This window comes from Galeopterus variegatus, unplaced genomic scaffold (genome assembly GCF_000696425.1).
Source record: "Galeopterus variegatus unplaced genomic scaffold, G_variegatus-3.0.2 Scaffold382, whole genome shotgun sequence".
Lineage (NCBI taxonomy): Eukaryota > Metazoa > Chordata > Mammalia > Dermoptera > Cynocephalidae > Galeopterus > Galeopterus variegatus.
The window spans coordinates 332,309-354,185 of NW_007726493.1; the positions used below are offsets into that span (position 1 = coordinate 332,309).

At 47.7% G+C, this 21,877-nt stretch overlaps 1 protein-coding gene across 1 annotated transcript in view; it reads left to right on the forward strand.

Annotated features, from left to right (window-relative positions):
* The window catches only part of RFTN1 (raftlin, lipid raft linker 1), a 200,945-nt gene extending 184,353 nt beyond the window's left edge, over positions 1-16,592 (forward strand). The window contains exons 8-10 of the mRNA XM_008568157.1: positions 5,597-5,700; positions 7,872-7,953; positions 15,195-16,592. Of these exons, the coding sequence (XP_008566379.1) occupies positions 5,597-5,700; positions 7,872-7,953; positions 15,195-15,602 (594 nt within the window). The 3' untranslated portion in view covers positions 15,603-16,592. The remainder of the gene's footprint in view (positions 1-5,596; positions 5,701-7,871; positions 7,954-15,194) is intronic.
* The last annotated feature ends 5,285 nt before the right edge of the window (positions 16,593-21,877 follow it).

The following is a 21,877-nucleotide window of genomic DNA, read 5'->3' on the forward strand; positions in this document are numbered from 1 at the left end:
TTTTGTCTGTAATAGGAGCTGCAAATGTTTTCCCATTTTGTTATTTGCCTTTTAACTCTGCATAACTTTGTCATATAGATGGGGTTTTATGTAATCAAATTTATTATTTTTATTTTATGGATTCTGGATTCTAAGTTATTTAGAAAGTGCTTCAAGTCAGCTCTTTAAACATTTAAATAATAAAATTGTGTTCAACCAGGGTGATTAGACACAGGCATCCATTTCTTTTCTGAAAAATCCCAGTGAAATGACACTAAAGGAATGATATAGATGACAGATAATTAGATAGATAGTCAACCCACATATTTGCAGATTCCATATTTGCAAATTCACCTGCTTGCTAAAATCTATTTGTAACCCCAAAATCGATACACATGGCTTTCTCACGGTCATTTGCAGACACGTGCAGAACAGCAAAGAATATGAGTCACCTGATGTATACATTTTCAACTGAGGTCGAACAAGGTGACATCATGTGTTGTTGTTGTCCAAACAAGTTGTCTTCAAAGCACAAATCCCATGGGATAGGAGGAGGTAAACTGCAGAGCTGACAACCAAGTGTTGGTTTAAAGTCCTAATCTGGTGTGGTAAGATCCCAAGTTGCCCACATCTGTCACAGGCAACCTGGGAACTGTAGAGAAAATGCAGGGATCAGAAGAAACCATGTAAAGAGATAAAATATATGTATTGATGAAGCAAAACCAGGATGCTATAAAAAAGAAATAGTTAAAAGATTAGAAAGACATTTGGGGTCTTAACTATAGGGCAGTGGTAAATTTAAAAACATAATAAAAAGACTGGAAGATAAAGTGAAGGAAATCTCTCAGAAGGTAAAATATAAACACAGAGTCAGAAAATAGGGGGAAAGAGAATAAAATTAAAACATCAGTCCCACATTTTGACTAACAGGAGGTCCAGAAAGAAAGAAGCCAGAAACCGGAGACGAGAAAAGTTATCAAAGAAAAAAGAAAAAGCACTTTTTAGAGCTGAAGGACAAGAATCCTAAGATTGCAAGGCCATCAAGTATATAATCCTTTGAGTAAAAAGACCCCCACTATGGCACATTGTTGTGAAATTCTGGAACTTCTTGGGGAAAATAATTCTAAAAATTTCCAAAGCAACACAACAAGTTACACTTAATGTGTTAGTAATCAAGATGGATATCTCAATAGCATCGCTGACATCTAGAAGCTAGTGAGCAATACTGTCAGAGTTTGATTGAAAAATAGATTTCATCCCAGACTTCTGTACCCAAACTAGTTAAGAGGGAAGACAAAGGCATTTTTAGGAATGTAGGGATTCAAATGACTTGCAGGGCATTGTTTCCTAGGGAGCCTCTAGAGGATATTCTCCAGCACAGTGAGAAGGAAACCGAGAACACACCAGCCACAACACCAGTGTAGGGAGAACTCAGGCATGGAAAGCAGCCAGAACAGATTGGAACGAGGGTTGAGAGAGCTCCAGAAGTGATGTCTCCAGAGGGAAAAAAAGTGAAACTATTTAGACATATGGGATATTTATTGATGGGCCTAATATAGAGGTATTGCTACCTGTGGAGTAAATTAGTGACGGGTTCATGTACAACTAGAAAAAGAAAAAAAAAAAAACTGAGGTAACAATTAACTCCAGGAAAAATAGAAGAGTAATGTAAAAAGGAAGGCATGGTCACCGTGTATAACTTGACCCAGCATTGAGCTATATTTACAAGTTGTAATAATACAAACACTGACTTTTTATAAAACAACCATTTGGGGCACGAAGAAAGAGGAAGTGAGAAATGTGTAGGGGAGCACTAAGTCTTTATTTCCTATGCTAGGAAATCAAAAGACACTTAACATTGATAAGTAATAGTATAAATGTACCCTGCCCATAAGTGTTGGGCATGAGGGTCTTGGTAGTAATTTTACAAAAGATACAGAAGTGGTTTTTGCAGGGCTCTTCCTTTTCATGCCTTCCTGGTGAAAGACATGGAAAGGTGGATGTCAGGAACAGAGGCAAACTGTCCCCAAGCATGTTTTCAGGTACAGAGACCGCCCTAGACCTGGTCCAGAGCATCTTTCGGACAAGGGAAATTGAATCCCTCTCTCCATGTACAGTCATGCATCAGGAGCCAAGTATTCTCTTTCAAACTGCTTTTCTCCCAGATCGCTTCCACGGATTGAAACACAGGAAAAAGACGAGCAAACTGGCATTCAGGATACAAACTTTCTCACTGACCCCCTAATGATTTCCTTGCACAGAGGATCTTTAAAAATGACCGAAAGACAAATGCATTTCTTCATAATCTCTGCATTCTGTGGTCCTAATTTTTGGAGGGCAAGGGAAGGTTGGGTCAGATGTCTGTTTCTTTAGTTGATTTGTAACCACTGGAGAAATTATAGGGAACAAAGGAAAAAAGAGCCATAAATACAAATGAATTCCTTTTATACAAGTTGAAAAACCACAGGACATGCTCCATTTTTTTAAAACACACCCCAGGTGTGATCAGAGATTACGGAGCCACCACAGGAGAGTGGAGAGTTAATTAAAATTTTTGCTTCTACTCGCAGAAAGAAGTGTCTTTTCGTTTGATATGCAGGCTGGCTTTTGAGTGCTGTTGGTGCTTTCTTCTCTCCTCGCTGGAGTGTCACGAAAAAGCAGATCAAAGAGAGCCTTCCATCCGGATATGTTTCCTACCATCTTTCTTAGCTAATGGACTTAAAAGAGTCTTCCACTGACTGCGCAGGGCTCATCTTCTATTTTCAAAATGCTATCTTCTTTCTCTATTGATAATATGCAAACCGGCTTTGATAGAAGCTTATGGAAATCTACATTTTCCCAACATTAATTAAGTCAAGACCAGCCCAAATAGTTGGAGTGGGGAGTCTGGCAGAGTGTGACACCTCAGCCCTGCCATTTGTGTTTACTTGTCAGCTCTCCGTGTGGTGGCCAGAAATTAACACTTGAGATTGAACCCTCCGATCTCTCAAGCAGAGTTACGCTTTGTTGTATTTTCCCTTTTCCTTCTGGTCTTTGATTCTGCACCCTCTGGCTGACATTTCCTACCCTGAGGGGAAAAAACATTTGGGAGAGATCCTGCTGTTTTTCTCTTTAAGATAGTGACAGAATGAAATAAAATGGAGCAGAATAGAAGTGGCTGGTGTGAGGCCTGAGAAGGCGGGTCAGGCTGCAGCAGGGGTCATTCATTGTCTTGCAGCTCTGGGTGCCGCATGGTTCAGCCACCAATAAAAGGACTCCATTCTGCCACTCAGGGCTTTGTGAGGCGCCAAAGCTTGTCCTGGTTGCCATGGCTACTGTCTGATTGTGGCGGGTTTGTCACAGTGCTTGATAAAGTGGGAAGGTTATTCTTGATAGGCCCAAGTAATCATAACCTCGCAAAGCTTGAGAGTGTGGATTTAAATTGTCTTTTTTCCCCCTCCTTTCTTTAAACTGGGAATGCAGGGATGGGGGCAGGGGTGTTTAGGATAAAGCAGCCACGTGGCTGTTCCTCCAGCGGGGGGTGAGCACAGGGCCCTGCTGGTCTGGAAGACAGGCACCTAGGTGCCCAGAGGGCCGGGCAGAAAGTGGGGTCCCTGCATCAACTGCTGTGCCACCCTGGCCTGACTGGAGCTCCCAGGAAGGGGCCAGAATGTTGTTCTCACCTGACCCCTCCCGTAAATTGATTATACTGTACTTCTCTCTCCTTTCCTCCCTTCCCTCCTTCCCTTCCATCTTCCCCCACCTTTACTAATTTTCCTTTCTTTCTCTTTCCCTTTCCCCTTCCCCCTCCATTCACATGCGCTGCAGCAGGGTCTCTGACAGAGCTGATTCTTCAATAGTCCATCTATTTTTTTTCTCACATGGAGAATGATGGAAAAGGTTAGATTTGGGGTAACAGCTGATGGATTCTGGCCACAGAATTGTAGACTCCCTTCTTTTGCCCGAAGGGTCCTAAAAGCTTACCTAAGCCGTGGTGCTCAGATTTGGCCGCATCTATGGGGAAGGGACCACAGGGAAGGGACTGTGGGGAAGGGACTGTGGGGAAGGGACTGTGGCGAAGGGCTCTTTACAACACAGGCTCTGGGGCCCCACACGCTGAGTTCCTGCCTCAGTGGTGCTGGGGTGGGGCCCTGAGAAACTGTATTTCTAACACATTCCCAGGTGATGCTGATGCTGCTGGCTCTGGGACTGCGCTTTGAGAGCCACTGATATAGGCCAATACTTATTTTGTACAGTTGAGGAAACTGAGGTTCCCGAAGGATAAATTAATTGCCAGGGGTTCAGGTGACCTGGTAGACATGCTGGGACTTGGGCCCAGTTATAGAAGCTTTAAAAGCCAGTTGAAGAGGCAGGGACAGGTTGTTCCCTCATCTCTGTTCCAGCCCCCTAGCCCAGGGCAGCCAGATGAGCTGGTTCTGTTCCCCAAAAGCCACCACCTAGGATGGCTAACACCACCCTGGAGGACAGCCACTCACCTAGGATGACCCCATGCTGAGCAGAGCACTCCAGACTAGGGTCTCTCGAGCTGCCCCAAGTTAAGGCCACCCTCCTGGGCACTCTAGGCCTGGCTTCGTCTCTGATTCCTACCTGCCCCAGGAAGGCTGCTTGCACCACAGCTGGGAGCCCTCGCTCTCCTGCCAACCTTTGAAGCCTGTGCCCTGCCAATGGGCCATTTCATATTTCACTTACATGCGTGCGTATGCTGCAGCCTCTGCGGGACTGTGAACCATCAGGGCAGGGCCAAGCCTTTGTTCACCTTTGTACCCACCATGGCTCTGAAATACTAGATGAAAGCACCTACGCGGTGCATAGGCTGGAAGGAATCTGGATGTATGTTTGAGATTTTCTGAAGCCAACTACAGGAAGCCAAGCTAACAAAGACGGGGAGTCCAGTGTATATGCAGGGCAGGGGTGGGGGCTACGTGTTTGGTTTTAGTGAGCCCAGGGTAAGAAACGAGCCCCGTTGCAGTGAGAATGCCCCCAGTGGTGAAACCCAGTGCACTTGCCTCTCCCTGTGCAAGCAGGGCTGTTTGTAAGTTGAGAGACAAACGTGAGTCCCCCCGGTTCCTAACTTGGAATAAGACACGGGCGGCCTTCACTTATCCCTGCACGGCAGGATGGGTAAGGCAGGTGAAGCTGCGTGGGCGTGCACATGCACGGGCGTGCGGGCGTGTGTCGCTGCTGCGGCTGGATGCAAATGACTTGATCATTTGTCAGATGTAATTTACCTCCTCACAACATGCTCTGAAATCATCCAGAATGGCGTGTACTGTCATATGCCCTGAATCCGTCTTCGAGGCGAGGTAATTGTGCTTCTTCAGTGAAACTCACAGGAGCCTATTTGTCCAGACAAGAACGAAACAGAATTAATGGATTAATCTTTTGGCTCTGATTCCTTGCTGACTACACGGACTGAGTCGGGGCCTGGAAAGAAATCCCATGTTTGGGCATTTGTCTGCAAACTTTAACTTTGGTGTGTTGGAGCCGGGGCCTCCAAGCTGCAGGGCACCCCCACCTCTTTTCTGCTTTGTTGGGTTGGCGGCTGAACATTCCCCTCTCATTGACTGGGAGTTGGCTTGAGGCAGCAGCAGCCCTAATGGTGGCCTTTCTCCCCCAGGGTGTCGAGGTGCAGACAGACTACGTGCCCCTGCTGAACTCGCTGGCAGCCTATGGCTGGCAACTCACCTGTGTGCTGCCAACTCCTGTCGTCAAGACTACCAGGTAATGAAACAGTATATTACTGAACACTTACTCTGTACGAGGCATGTATATAACTTATTTAATCCCGTGACAAGCTGTGAGGCTGGAACAGTTAAGTAAACTCTCCATCTGGGAAGTGGCAGAGCCAGGATTTCACATTCTTCACTACGACCACCCAGAGTGTCCCCCTGCACCCCTATTCCCACATGGGGAGCCTTGGCTGGTGAATCATTACTACCCAGCATGTCAAAGATTAGCCACCTGGGCTGAGGGGGCCCAGGACCCTCAGATACAAAAGAAATTCAGCACCTACTGTGTGCCCTGTGCTAAGCTAGGTAGGTACTTTATATATAAAATTTCATTTAGTCCTTAAAGAAAAATAAAAATCTTTGGGGATGGATTTTTCTTTTTCTTTTTCTTTTTTATAAATTAAACCCATTTTACAGCCAAGGAAAGTGTGGCCAGGAGGTTGAAGGACTTGCCCAGGAACATGGTGCTGGTCAGTAGCCACACAAATGGCATATGAAGACCTGGAGTCTTCCGAGGAGTGGTTCATGCTGTGGTATTCCTCTGAATTTCACGTTGTGGTCATTTGCTCACCCTTAGCTCTGCCCACTGTCCCTTGAGCCCTGTCATACCAACCCTAAAAGGCCTTCCGTCGGTATTTTGGGTTTGCCATCTAGATTAGTCCTCCTAATTCGTGGGGTTGTAAGCATAGATATGATTCTCATTTTACAGATGAGGAACTGAGGTTTAGAGAGGCTTGGTCATGTACTGAGGCCACTCAGCCAGTAAGTGGCAGAACCTGGGCCTAAAACCTCAGTCTGTAGAGTCAGGCACTTCTGTACCAGGCTGCCTCTCTGCTGTCCCCTCCCATGGCCCTCACTCCACCTCCCCCGACCCCAGCTGCACAATTATCATTGCGGGTGACAGACAGCTTGAGGCAAGGCTGGCAACCCAGGGTGACTGAGGGTGGAGAATGACGGTGATGACTGATGCCTTTCCTGGGCCCCTCCTCTAGCTCATCTGGGCCCTCAGCGTGACTCCCTCCTGGCACTGTGTCATGGCAACTCCTGGCATCTGCAGGAGCCAGTCTGTGGTCACCTTTGGGTCCCTTGGCCACCAGGAGCTGCCATATTGTTTCTCAGCCAAGACAAATACCACATGATCTCACTTACATGTGGAATTTAAAAAGGTGAACTCAGAAGTAGAGAGTGGAATACTGGTTACCAGAGGCTGGGGGTGGGGGTGGGGAGGAGGGTGGATGGGGAAAGAGGAGAAGTTGATCAAAGGGTACAAAGTTTCAGTTAGACGGGAGGAATAAGCTTTAGTGATCTGTTGTGCAGAATGGTGACTATAATAAATAAATAATTCATTGTAGATTTCACAGTTGCTATTTTAAATGTTTTCACAATAAATGTGTGAGGTAGTAGATTTGTTAATTAGCCTAACTTAATCATTCCACATTGTAAACATATCAAAAATCACATTGTACCCCATAAATATATATAATTATCATTTGTCAATTAAAAATATAACACTTTTAGAAAAAAGAAAGTCATCAGAAGGGTGGAGACTGATCTCCTTCACAGTGTTTCTGTCATGTTTAAAGACAGCTCCGTGGGGCCCTGCCTTCCTGGGAGGAGAGAGCACCCATGTATCCTAACAAATGAGCCAACTGGCCGCTTTGTTCATGAGTCAGAGCTGATTAACAGGCACCGTCTCGCTGCCTGTCTTTGGTGCACTCGCAGGGGCCGCGTGGTGGCTGAGACACCATGTGCCACCATGCCCTCTGCCCGCTGTCCTGTGTGGTTGGTGGGCTGAGCTCATCACCCAGGTCCTTATCTACCCACCCATCCCAGCCGTCATTACCAAAGGCAGATTTGGAAGAGGCACCTGCCCCTTTGAGAGTCACCGAAGCAGCCAGTGTGTCCTCATTTGGCCAAGTTGCTGGCTGTCAAGGGTAGGGGAGTTTCCAGCTTGGGACACCCAAAAAGCTCTTGTGGTGGGTGGCCTGGGGATGGGGGAGTGGAGTGGAGCAGGGGCTTCTGGACTGCTGACCTCTCACAATTTGTTGGCAGCTTTCCTCTCAGTGGGTGGGCTGCTTTAGTGAAGTTAGGGATGGCAATGCCTGTGTCAGGTTCTGGGCTCCTCTGGGTGTAACAGGACTCATTCTCAGCTCTGTGTTACAGGGAAGGGAGTGTATCCACCAAGCAGATTGTCTTTCTTCAGAGACCGTGTCTACCTCAGAAAATCAAGAAGAAGGAATCAAAGGTAAGAGACCTTGATTGCCTTTCTTAGTTTTCCTCCACGGGCTTCATCTTCCAGTGGATTTTCTACAGCAGCTGCGTGAGCAGTCTGCTCCAACTTCCAAGGGCTCTCAGAGCCCACAGAACACCTGAGCCCCTCGGCAAACTGCATCACACCTAAGGCTGCTGAAACGGGACTGCTGACGGGGCTGGAGGGCCTTGTCTGCCAGTCTCCCGCTGGTCAGGCCAGAAGGCAGAGGAGAGGGGCTCTTCTGGACATGCCAGATGTTCCCACCAGGCTAAACACAGAGGCACGAGTCAGCTGCAGCCTGACCAGGTGGTGGGGATGGCCTGAGCTCCTGGCCAGTTTCTTTGTGTCTTCATCTCATTACAAGCTGGTTGGAGCTCTGCCTGCCCTGGTAGATCCCCTGGGACATCAGAAATCTGCTGATCTTGGCAGAGAGACCCAGCCAGAGTCCCTTCTTGACAGGCTCCAACCCGAAGGCCTCTAGTGACAGCTGGTGATGTAGACAGAGGCAGTAAGTCTTCAGGCCATGCTGCCATCAGGGATTCCCAGGGTCCTCTTTCCCACACTGGACTTCACATGAACTTTCCTGGAAACACAGAGAGACTGTGGCCGTTCTCAGAGAATCTTCTCCCTGTTTTCTGACTGAGCTCAAGTCCTCCCCTTGTGCCAGGCGGTTCTGATGCTTCACACCCGCACTCTTTGCAGCCTGTGGGTGCTTCTCTTATGGTTTCACCACCTGCCCCGGAAGAGGCCAGTGAGTCAAGTGAACCTACCAAAGCCCGAGTCAGGTGTAACCCAGATCCAGCTTGCTCCACCTTTGACAGCCATGGCCACATTCTCAGGCAGAGGCTGCCTGACCTGCTCAGCTCCTCACGCTTGGCACCATCCCCACGTTCCCCACTCTTGGTTCCCTGTTCTTTGGACCCAGATCCCTGGGCAGGAGCATCAAGCAAGTCAACAGATTGGAGCAGCCCCTCACCAGCCAACAAATCCAGAGGGAGCCCACTGTGGAAAGAATGCCAAGGCAAAGGGGACTTGTAGCAGATGGGCTGGAGTGCAGAGGAAGGTCTCTGCAGGCTCTGAGATTGTAACGTGACAGGTGATAGCAGTGGTGGACCAGAAGGCAGCCGCTGATCCACCATTAACCACCAGGAGCAGTCAGCCGCAGGCTGGAAGATGGATGGACCACGGACTGCTGTCTGTAACAGCTCAGCTATAGGCTCATGGGGACTGCATGCATTCACAGAGTGACATTCAACCAGCAACGCACACGAGATCTCCTGTCAGACGCTGAAGGAAAACTGGCTTCAGCCCTGAAGAGGGGGATGGTGCCGCCCTCCCTGCCAGGTCCCGGCTTTTGGTGCAGGCGGGTTCAAAGGAGAGATGTGTGGTTTGATTTTGGTAGGAAGGCCACGGTATGTCAGAGGGGGACAAGCCACTGGAAACTGGAGCGGGCAGGGAGATTTTAGAGGTAGACTTTTAGAAGCTACTGTAAGAAGGCAGAATTGACTTTCTTCAGGGAAAATCCAGGCAGGATGGGAGTCTTTTCTTTTACTCAGTAAAAACTCCCAATCCCAGTCAGCTGTACAAATGCTTGACTTTTAATGTGCCTATTTCCTTCCTCATCCCGGGATTCAGAGGCAGCTGGTGTTGAACACTTGTATGTGAGACCGTCTGGGTCCTCGCTGGTGGAGTCCCAGAGAGAGGGGACTTCACAGCCAAACTTCTTGGAAGAATGTCCTGCACGCGGTGTCTGTCCTTCACTCCCAGCTGACTTGGTCTGTGTGCCCTGATGACCATGACAGTTGCTTTCTCTAGTTGTTGTCGGGCCTGAGCTCCCGCAGCCCTGACACCGTGGGCCGCCCTTCCCTTCTTGAAGCACCTTCTCTTGGTTCTGTCCCGCCACATTCTCCTGGTTTCCACTGAGTTCCTTGAGGCTCAGACCCAGCCTCATTGCTCCTCTCACTCTTATCTCTTCGCTAGAAAATCCCTTCACCCCCAGAGCTTCACTCACCACTCTGTGCCCTCGCTTCGCGCTGAGACTCCGGCTCCATCTCTCCTGTCACTCACGACTTTCCCCGTGCCTGACCCACCTCCCCCCATATGTCATGTCTCACTCTCCTTCCCCCTATATTCAGCCTGTCCCTAAGCTCTGTCTTAGGTCCTAGAGACTCTGGAATCCCTCCTCTTCTCACCTCCATCACTTACCTCGACTGCTCCAGTCACCTCATAACAGTTCTCCCCCTTCAAATACCTCTGTGATGTGGCCCACAAGGCCCTATGTCACCTGGCCCCTCCCCCCTGCATTCCAGCTCAGCCTCCAGGCTCTTCCGTGTCCTCTCTGCCACAGGGCCCTTGCCTTGGCTGTTCCCTCTGCCCAGAACTTTCTATCTCCACCCAAGCATCATTTTCTCAGGACAGTGTTTTCTCCTTCTAGAGCAAGCCAGGCTCCTTTGTAACACACTGGGAAAGAATCACATTCCTCTCTTTTGGAGTTCTCCCCTGGGTTTCTAATTATCTGTGATCATTAGTTTATCCTCTCCTGCTAGAGTCAGACGGGAACTCCATGAGAGCACAAAGGCTTTTTTCCCCTGACTGTTGTACACCCAGTACCTGGATGTTAGTTGGTGCTCAACAAATATTTGTTGAATCACAGAATGAGAATTCAAACTTTTGAGCCCAGGACATATATATTATGTCTAGCACTGAAGTTCAGGAAAAGAAATGGCAAGGTTGCCACACTAAGGACATGGCATATTTAGTTCTCTTTTAAACAGCAACCGTGTACAAAATTCTCCCATCAAGACTTTTCAGCATTTGAAAGAAACCTCTGTGTTTATGAATGTGGTTTTCAAAGCAAATATTAAACTCTTTCAAAGGGAATTGGTGATTCCTACAACACCAGAGAAGTCTTCCTTCCAGCTAAACTACCTGAAGTGGACACATAGCGTAGTTTTTAGAACATGAAAATTAAATCCGTTGGCCCCTGCCGACATGGAACTCTGGACACACGCTGCTGTGAAGTGAAGGGCCTTTTTTTCTTTTACAGTTATTTCTGAGCTGGGTGGCTAGTTGGGCTCAGTGGCGCACCCAGCATCACAGACTCTCTGGCTCGGGAAGACCCCCAACTCGGTGCAGCCTGTCTCACTTGCGGCTTGTAGGTTGAGCTCAGAGACTCTCCCTGGTACTGCTCAAAACGTGGAATACCTTCTCCAGGCTGGACCGCCTGCCTTGAAGAGGTGTGGATGTCACACACCTCCCCTCACAGGCTCAACCCGAAAAGCGGTCACAGTCCCAGGCGATGCCGTATCCCTGGCCTATTCTCTTCTTGCTTTCTGAGACGTTTCCTTTTTGATCCTTGGGATCTGGAATAGTTCTTTGGTAAAGACTGTGACTGTCCCCAGCTTAAAGGAGAAAGAGAGGCCTGGGTGTGGAGGGAGACAGAGGAGGCCCTTCCATGGATGGCAGAGCTGGAGCTATGGAAGGACTGCGGATACGTTGTTTTTTCCCAGCTGTTTCTCAAACAGCTAAACCCTGCCCCAGCATTTTTCTTAGTTCAGTGGTTTTCAAAATGTGGTCCATAGACCACTAGTATCAGCATCACCTGGAAGCTTGTTAAAGATACAAAGTCTCCCACTCCTCCCCAGACCCACTGAGTCAGAAACTCTGGGACAGGGTGGGTAGTTTAACCAGCCCTCTGGGTGATCCTGATGCCCACTCAAGTCTGAGCCAGGGTCTTAGATGAAGAGTTTAAGGCTCTTTCCAGGTTCACCTGTGAGCCTCCATTCAAATTTTATAATTGATTTTTTAAAATGGACCTGTCAAGGAGCCTTTAGTGTAGGTACTTGTTTTTAATAAGCCAAACCAAAGTATCTTTAATTGCAGTTAAATGTGGACTTCCATTAGTTGACCACTCAGCCCAATGAGTCAAGCACCTGACCTAGCAGATGCATCTTGTCGTCATAAAGCCTGGAGGCTGAGGGCTGAGCCATTCCAAAAGTGTGGCCGCTCCTATTGCTTCCTCTCCTCATTTTCCTCTGGAGCAAGAGCCCAAAGCCTTTTACCAGGAATGAGAGGCTGGAAGTCTAGTGTGGAGCTGGAGAAATCTGAGTTTGAATCCCAGCTCTGCTATTTCCTAGCTGTGTGACTTTGGGCAAGTTACTTAACCTCTCTGAACCTCTATGTGCTCATCTTTAAAGTGGCACTAATAATACCTATTGAGAGTTGCTTTAGGAATTCAGGGAAATGTGAAGCCCTGTTACAGGGTGAGACACTCGGTAGGTGCCTCAGTAGGCACTTACTCCTTCCTAGGCAGGTATTCTAAGGTGGTCTGCCTTTGCAGCTCTGAACATTCAGCTTCTAGATTATACAGTCCCTGAGTTTTGGCTACTGCGACTTCCCTGCTTTATGAGAACCTCCCCCTGCAGAAGAGGAGGAAAAGAAAGGTTCAAGTCCGAGCTTCCCTGGGTATCTGGCCGCAGTATTCGTGACAGCCGTGGGGGATTGGAGAGAGGCGCAGGCAGCACAGGGAATCAGTGGGGTCACCGACAAACCCACCTGAGGACTCAGAAAATGGTGCAGTCCTAGAAGGCATTTGGCTTGGGAGATTTTTCTGTGATGACTCTGAAGGACAGAAATATCCAAATAGTTCCAACCCGGCATAGCACTGACAGTCCCAAAGCCTTCACTGCCCAGCAGCCCAGGCAGGTTCCTGGAGGAAGTGGCTGGTGTGCCTGCCATGGGCCCTTTCTATAGTCTGTATTCTCTTGTACTATTATCAGGAGATCAACAAAATGTGATCTCCTACAGGAAACTGGTTATGGCCTGGCATCCAGAGAGAATTATGGAGGTTCTGTTGTTTCTTCAGCAAGAGCAGCCCTTGAGAGACTATCTGAGTCTTATCTTAGAAGATAAGTCTTTAAGATATAAAGTCCAGCACATGGATCCTCCGTCGGACACTGCACAACTGCAGAAGGCACTGTTCACATCAAATACCACGTGAAAGGGGCCCTGGAGGTGTGCACCACAGCCCTGGAGGCAGAGACAACTATTTTAGGGATGAGGAACTTGAGATTCAAAGAGATTAATAACTTGCCCAAGGACTGACAGCTAATGAACACCAAAAATGGAATTTGAACCCAGTGCTTAGCCACCATACCATAGTGCTTTGACATTTTAGGCCTCTTGGCCAAAACACTCTTACCACTTTTTCTGGCATAGGTCAGACTTCCTCTGATACTTCCCCTGATAGCTGACTGCCTCTCATAGCACTAAATATAAGCAGACTGAACTGGCCTTTTTCTAAAACCATGTAAAATGTGAAGAAACTCTATTTTGGGACATCCAATAAAAAAGGGGGGAGGCTCTTCCATTTGGTCTGGAATTAAAATGCAGTGGTAGCTGCATATCACAAGGCAGCAGTTATGAATCATAACAACATGGTGCCCGAGCGCTATGGAGGGTTGACATTGGAGGTGGTAGCAGACGTGGCTGAGGTCTGACATCAGTGTCCTCTTCTGGTGGGTTATGGAACCTCCAGATGCCTGCTCAGCAGTTTTGGCTGAAATGGGCACAATTGAAGGGAGGGGTGGTGCTGAGGTACCACTTAGCCTGGAGAGTGACTCCAGTATCGGAAACTCATAGCTTGGGTAGAAGAAGCTCCGACCATCCCCACAGGGAAGTCTGTGAGCTGTAACACGAGAGCGTCCCCCAAAGAAGTGTCAACAGGGAAAACCTATCCAACAGTAGAAGTGAACTCCTTGGGGATTTTTTTGGGGGGTGGGGGTGGGATGAATGTTAAATCCTAATCTCAACATGTATTTCATTCCTTTTTCTCTGCTTGGATAGGATTTTCAAATCTACCCATCTTGTCCAAAAGGTGCTAAATCCAAGAATCCCATGATGTGTCAAATATCAGAACCCAGTGAGTGTTTAAGACCAAAGTTTTATTTGAGGAAACAGACCTCTACCACAGAAAACTCTGCAAAGGTGGCAAATTTCTAAAAATTTTACATTGCACATTTTTGGTTTTTCCTAGCAAAGCTCTCAGAATTATTTACAATGTGGTAAAGCCTTAAGAAATCATTTCCTGCTGATGGTGCAACTGCATTCCTGGGCTCCCCACTCCAGCCCAGCAAGAAACCTGAAGGCTCCTTTTATTTTTTATTTTTCTCTCAGTCACAGAATGTCTAAGATTTAAGAACACATTTGGTGAAACCGATGTGGCACAAATGAAGCGGAAGGAAGTGACCATGGTGGGAACTTAAAAACTAAAACCCCTGTGTGTACTGCGGGCCACCGAAATGAGAAAACTTGAGAGATTTGGCCAGCAAGTAGTGGGGCTGGGACCAGGTGGTCTTGCACCAGAACTTCCCTAAGACCCGAGTTCTTGTCCAGCTCTGTCACTGGCTGCACGAGCCTCTGTTGACCTCCCTGTCACATGGGGAAGTGCTTGGATGCAGGCTGGGCTCCCTGGGAAGCAGCCTCTGAGACAGACTTGGGTGGAGGAAGTTTTGAGAGGGAGTGCTCTTAGGAACACCGCCTGCGGGTGCAGGAGTGGGCAGAGGGAGAGGTTGGGCTGTGATGTGGTTGTGGCCCCTGCCCCCAGCTAGCTCTGGGGCTGGGATGGCCTTTCAGAGTTGTCTTGAGTTGGGACAAAGAGATGGGCTGTTGTACCCCACCTGGACCAGTCACTGGTTTTAAGTGGCCCTGGGAAGGGAGTGTGACCTTCGGTGAAGTGGTGGTCACCTGAGGGCTATCAGCTGGCAGTAGTTGCTGCAGTTGCAGGAGGGAGCCTGCCAGTCCTGCAGGGGATCTGAGCGGCCCAGCACAACACCTGCCCCATATTCTGTGCCCTGCCTTCCTCAGGGGACCAGGGGAGAGAATGCCGGCTCAGCACTTGGTAAGCCACTGCCTGCTCAGGACAGGACTTCAGGACCCCCTTCCTCATGCAGGCCTTTGATATGGGGCCAGTCAAAAGAAACACCCCTCTGCCTCACAGAACCCAGAAATCCGCATCTAAACTACATGCCAGGGAAGGCCTGGAGCAGGCTCTTGGCGGAGGGTGTGATGTGTCTGGCATAATCCAAGTTCGGTGCCTGTAATGCTCAGCTCGAGGAACACGGGGAATTGTGTCCCACTCAGAGCCTGACGCAGGTGTGAATGCAAACGAGCCTTCCACTGAAGCTCTAGGTTTACGGAGGCTGTGTTTATTTATCCCCGTCCTCTCCCATTTCTAGTTCCAGTGGCGATTCTCCCGAGAAGAAATGCACAACAGACAGATGAGAAAGTCCAGAGGTAAAAGTGCCAGAGACAAACAACAAGCAGAAGAAAATGAGAAGAATCTAGAAGACCAGTTTTCCAAAGCCAGAGATGTGGGAAACTGCTGTGCAACGAGTCAGCAGCAGGAAGGCGGAACCTCCGAGGAGATGAGGGTTCCTGACCTAGAGGTCAAGGGAGAAAAGCTGTCCCCTGCCAGCCGGCTGTGTGTGGGGGATGTGGAGGGTGGGTTTGTGCAGAATGGCCCTGCTGCCTACAGCAGGGCCCCAGCAGGGAGCTGCCCTGGGCACTCGGATCCTGGAGACGATGTCAGCGAAGGGGGTGCTGAGGAAGACACTGGAGAACACGCGACAGCAGCAGAAAACTGAGTTGGTGCTGAAGCTGGATGAGTTGGCAAACCCAAGACATCTTGCCAGCAGCTGGTTTAGAGGCTGGTTTGCCCTGGTGTTGTGTGTAACCCTTTGGCTTGGCTTGACCTCTCCTTGTGAGCTCACCCAGGCCCTCTGCAGTCCATGTCCCTGACAGTGTTGGTTTCTGCACATCCATTAGAGAGGTGTAGTAACGACCCCATGTTAAAATGCAAGAGGTCAGGTTATTTCATCTAGATCTCAGGGCTAGAGGCCCAGCCCTGGCTCCGTCACTCCTTGCATGGGAGGGTCTGAACCATCCAGTGCCTGTGTCCACACCACGAGTCCTCTAGGGAGCATTTGGGTCAAATCCACGGACACCCTGGCCAAAAACCAAGGCTGTTGTGCACTCCCTCACCCTGCCAGGTTAGTGTCCATCCCCTGCTGCTTTCTGCAGCTACTTGTTGACTTTTAATAACCCCTAGAGCCCTGTCAGCTACCCTTCTCCATCTAAGCCCCTCAGACCTTGCTGCTTTGGCAAAGGGAATGACGTTGGGGAGGGGAGGTGCCCTGCCTCCTGGCTTTTCTCAAAGTAGTACTATAGATACTGGTAATCCGGAAATGAAGAGGTAATTCTGTGTGCACTGCTCTTGCAGAATGTTCAAGAAAGTATTCTGTGTTAGTATTAATGCCAAAAAAAAATTTTTTTTTAAGGTTTTGTATTCAGTACATCATATGAACACACATTACTTCTGTCATTTCAGGGCATCCAGACTTGGTTGGGTGCCCTTGTTATGAGCTATTTTAATCAGTGTATCATTGGCCAAGTTGTTATCCTCGTATGCTGTGTCTATCACATGTTTATATTGTCCAGAAAGTATTGTTAAAGCTTTAAGTAGATGCAACTGGTGAACCTTGGAGAGAGGATGCTGATTGTCTTGACCAAAACAGCCTGTCTCCTCTTTCTTGTTTAGTTACTTAAAGCAATAAATCACCTGTGAGTTTAGTGCATTGTGAGTAGTGCATTTATCGTGTCACAATGAAAAGTCCTGGCCTAATGTCCAAAGGACTCCACCCCACACCCCTATTTACTTTATAAGTTTCTAACTCCTGGCAGCATGATGATTTGGGGGAAGACGACGAAGCTCCTATGGAAAACTGCAGAACCAACTAAGCACACTGTGCCTTCTCATCATTTGCAGAAAGAAGATGGAAAGCGGAATTCAGGTGCCACCAGGTAAGTAATGGGCACAACCACTTCCCATGCCTGGCATGGTGGAATGAAATACATTTTTAAAACAAACAGAAAAACCCCACATCAATTTCTAAGCGTGTTTCCAAAGCTTTTAAGCAAATTATTTAATGAGGCAAGTCCCCTCCTTTTGAAAGTTTATCAAACACATTTGTAATACATTTTTATAGAGCAGAATTGAAAACCCTGTTCTCATCAGACATCATTTTCTCCTGACAGACTCCCCCACCCAACCCTCAGAGCTTAGAAAGGTGGGAAGCCCAGTTCAAGGAAAAGACAACTATTTTAAATGACATTTTCCAGGATTATACCTAGTAATTATTATCTGTACAGCATTTTGTTTTAATAAAAATATTATCTCTTGGCACATACCTTAGATGGTCACAACTTTTAAAAAAATATGCTAGTCAGCAATAGGCTGGGACAAAAACAATGCTCACAACTCTGAAAGGTATACAATCCCAAGCTGGAGGACCTTACATCACTCAGCTTTGGGGACATTTTTCAATAATTAAATGACATTTATGTTGGCCGTGTTTGCTGTGAGAAAAGAAAAATTAAAGGTGACTGGAGCTAATTTGAATTCCTCAGGGAGTCTAGCCCTAGTATCATGCTAACAAATAAATCCTGAAGGTTTCGTTTTCTCTACCTTGCTTCTCTACACCCCTGCTGATTCTGGCAAAATATCAGACTACAGTGGAGGTTCTCAAATTAGCTGCACCTTGGAATCACTTGGGGGAGCTTTTAAAAATAATGATGCCCAGGGCCTACCCCCAGAGCCTGTGAATGAATAATCTGGGGAGTGGCCTGGGCATTGGCATTTTTAGAAGCTCCCTGGAGGATTCTAAGGTGCAGCCATGGTTGAGAATCACCGGCCATAGGATCTCTATGCATTGAATCACAGCTTGTGCCTTATGAAATGAATGCTTTTTACAAATGCTAAGTAATCAATGCCCTAAAACCCAATCCTGGCATCCTTGAAATGTGCAGTTCAAGTGGGGGGGATTCCTGAAGGAAACCTTATTTTCCTGTATTTCTTGTATTATAGAGTAAAAGGCCATCGTCTGCACTGACTAGGTCCCAGCAACAGTAAAAGCTGCAAAGACTTGTAGTGTTTTGCACAAGAGGCTTGTGCCTGTGGTGGTTAGTCTTCAGGGCTGCAGCTGTTACAGTGGGTCTTCCGGGGAAGGGGAGTTCTGGGGGGTGATCAGGTGATTAAAGTGGGACATTCCTATGAAGCTGTGGCTGAATTCTGATTGTTTCACTAGAAAAGTGTTGTCAAGCCCGACTCTCCACCTCCGGAGGTTCAGAAGACAGTAGTGGGTACAGTTCAGCATCACTCACAGAGCAGTAAGGGGAGGGAGGCGAATTCTTATAAATCTGCTTTAAAGATATGCTCTCAAGTGCACAAAGCCACAAGGTCAAAGTACTGATGTATGGAAAGCCTGAGGAAGCATATGAATGAAGCGCTAAGACTGTTTTATACTGGGCTTGGTGTAGTGGGAAAAACCCAGCCGGGCTTTGGAATTGGACAGAGCTGGTTAAAGTGCTAACTGCACACAATTGCCACATGTAACCTCAAGTTAATTCTTCACATCTCCGAGCATCAATCTTCTCAAGTATGAAATGGGGCTAATGGCACCCACCTCATCAGATTTGGGGGAGGATTATGAAGACATGTAAAGTGCTCAATCTGTAGTAAGCACTCTGTGGGTAGCAGTTAATCATAATGCTGACAGGTAATAAATATGGCAGAGACATTAGTGCTCACCCAAAATTCATGGGCTCCTATACTTCCCAACCCCACTTGCAGTTTGGGGCCATGAGACTGGGTTCTGGCAGTGGGACATAAGCAGATGTGATATAAGCCACTTCTGGGCCTGACCTTCCAAAACAACTCCTGGGACCCCAGCTCCTCATCTCCAACACCCTTGGCATAGTACAAGATGGACCATGACACAGGCATTAGATAAACCTTTGCTATGCTAAGCCACTGAGATTTTGAGGTTTGTTACTGAAGCATAGTATATCCCATCCTAACTAATAGAAATACTAGAGTAGTACTTGTAAAGTCTTTGTTAGTGGTTTATAAGCAACAAAAAGGCAAACAGTAAAAGCCTTGTCTGAATTTTTTCCAATCTCCAAATTGATCATACTTCACTAGAGTTGTTGATGCTTGACAGGAGCAGCTTCAAAAAAACATTAGCAGGAGGCATTCTAATTTATTTCTTATGAAGCACTTTTTATCATTACTATAATCTATACATATTAATCATGGCATGATCTAAACCACAAAATGCCTTTCAGGAATAGCTCTGAGATACAGCAGTGCTTATTAGCAGTAATATGTTGACCCAAAACTCATCACTCACAAACCACGTTTTGGTTGAGCTCACGCCCAGCATGGGGCAGTGCCAGGGAGCAACGCAATCGGGCTCCATCCTGCAGGGGCTCACAGCAGTCTGGGATGAAAGATGAAGTTGTGAAAAGGCTAGCTAGAGGGGAAGGGGCCAGGATGAGTGGGGGGAGCGTAGGCAGCCAGGAGGAGCTCAGCACTGACTCCCAGTTGTTGCAGTGGGTCCTGTTTCCAAGAGCCCTGCTGGAAGTGCTGGCAGGCCGACTGTCTGAGTTGTGTAGGGTGGGCCTCTGGTGATTAGCTTTCTGCCTGCTCAATGACCAACCAAGATGACTGATGCCACTTCCCAGGAGCGTCTGGGTTTCCTGTACCTGGCTCCCAGAGTTTGGAACAGGGAAGCACGTGGATGTTAGATCTAAGGACAAGACCCAACAAGCCTTTGGTTGGGGTTTCTGAGGTGGCTGTTGCCAGAGAATGAAGCAAAGTGATGTTCACCACAGGTTCCTGTTGACAACACTCTTTTCTGTGGCCAGACTAAGAAAACTAACCCTGGTTGCAGACAGCTGGCTCTCTGAACCTGGGGTTGGGGTGGGGTGCCTGCTTCCCCAGCCCTTGCAAACCAGTGTGGCATGGCATTTCCTCCTGTAGAGGCAGCCAGCTGCATGAGAGACTTGTGCGTTGATGTGGGCATATCACTATACAGATGTGTATGTTTTCATCCCTACAGTACTGTGCTATGTGCTCAGAAGACAGCAATGCAGAAGGGCCTCCTGAACCATGGTAAGGATTCAGGTCCTTCTGCTAAGAGTAATAGGAGGCCACTGATCAGTTTAAAGCAGGGAAATGACATCAGATTTGCAGTTTTAAAAAGATCCCTCTGGCTGCTGCGTGAGAATGGGTTGCAGGCAGCCTAGAGAGGGTGCAGAGATGCAAGTTAAGAGGCTGGTGCTTTTAGTCCAGGTGGGGACTGCAAGTGGCTTGCACCTTAGTAGAGAAAGAGGAAGATTTGAGAGTTATTTAGGAACAAAAACTGACTGGATTTTGCAACTGAATGGGGGTAATAAATACTCCAGTTGTTTGGAACTTTTCTAAAACCTCACATGGATTAGTTTTTAAGACTCAAATGACCAATTCAACATTTGTCAACATGTCACTAAAATTGAAGTCCTGATACCTTTCTTAAGACCCATTAAACTATGTCTTTAAATTTTAGAAGGAAGGGAGTTGCTGGGAAGCAGAAAGGAGCAACTGATGGGGGGGATATCCTTGGGTATGCACGTGGTAGTACAAAGGGAACTACTTGTCTTGGGTCTGAGGGACTCAAAATCTGAGTTCTGCTTCTAAATGATTTTTAATGGTAATGCTGACAATTGCCCTCAGCCAAGTGTTGGTGGTACCCTGCTTATCAACTGTGGGGACTGTGTCTTGGAAATGGGGTAAAGGGATTCATCCAGAGATGGTTTAAAAACATGTCCCATGTTGGTTGACTGGTGAACCAATAAGAAGAAAACTAAGAAGAAAAGGTTTTTACCCTATAACTAATGCAGCAAAACTTACACTTCTGTATTTAAGTGTGTTGCTTACTAGTCATTAAGTTCAGTACGGATCTGGATTTTTCTGCTGCTTATAAATAATATAAAGGCTTAATGATGGTAATAAATCTGGCTTCTGGTCAAGATGGCAGAATAGACAGTCGCCAGTGTCGCTGTCTCCCACAAGTCAACCAATTTATAACTATTAAAAAGCAATGACAGCCAAGCTGGGGCCACTAGAGCTCAGGGGAAGAGGAGAGACCTGTGGAGTTCGTGAAAGTGGGAGAAGCCACGATGAGAGAAAGAACCGCTCCTACCATTTTGAATCCTGGCTGCTTCAAGCCTGGCCCTGGTGAGCACACGGAGCAGGAGCTGGCGAAAGCTGCAGCTGTGCACTTTGGATGAAGTTGCTTGGAGGCAGCAGGGGAGAAGAGGGCCTTGGTGGCTCCCAGACAGCAAGACCACTAACAGGGTTCCCATGGACCCACATAGGAGTGAGGAGCCACAACAACTGAAAAAAGAAGCCATTCAGAGGCCAGTGAGTCATCACAAGGGACCGGTGCAAGTCCTGTCCCATGGGAAGTGTTTGGAGCACGGGTGGTGAAGGAGACGGGCCCACCGTGAGAACACTGGGGCGCAGCAAGGACAGCTGATCTTTGCCACATCAGCACAGGACCACTCGGTTGAGACTGATCAGGAATACAGAACTGCAGGGGATACAGTTTGCTGAAAAGTCTCAGGCCCAGACCAGAGTTTCTACACAACCCAGGTGTACTGGATCTCATGATACCTGGAAGTACTATGAAGTCAACCTTTAAAACCTGAGCTGCACAAAAAGCCTTCCCCAGGGAATCAACAACAAAGCAACAATTTAGCTCAACCACAGGGCTCAAGTGCTGGACCCCACAGGAAGTTCCCCCATTTTAGAAGTATGCAAAGGACAACAAATTAGCTCCAGCACAGAGTTTAAGTGGTAGGAACAGCAAACAATCCAACACAGAACTGAAAGAAAAAACAAAATAGCCACAGACCAGAGACAAAGTTTGATATTAACTAGTAAAAGTCTCACATCACGAAAGAACATCTGTAAGTCCCTGGGCTACCAAGCCAGGGAGGGGGAAGGGCTGGGGGCCTCAGACATGGCCCCCAACACCCA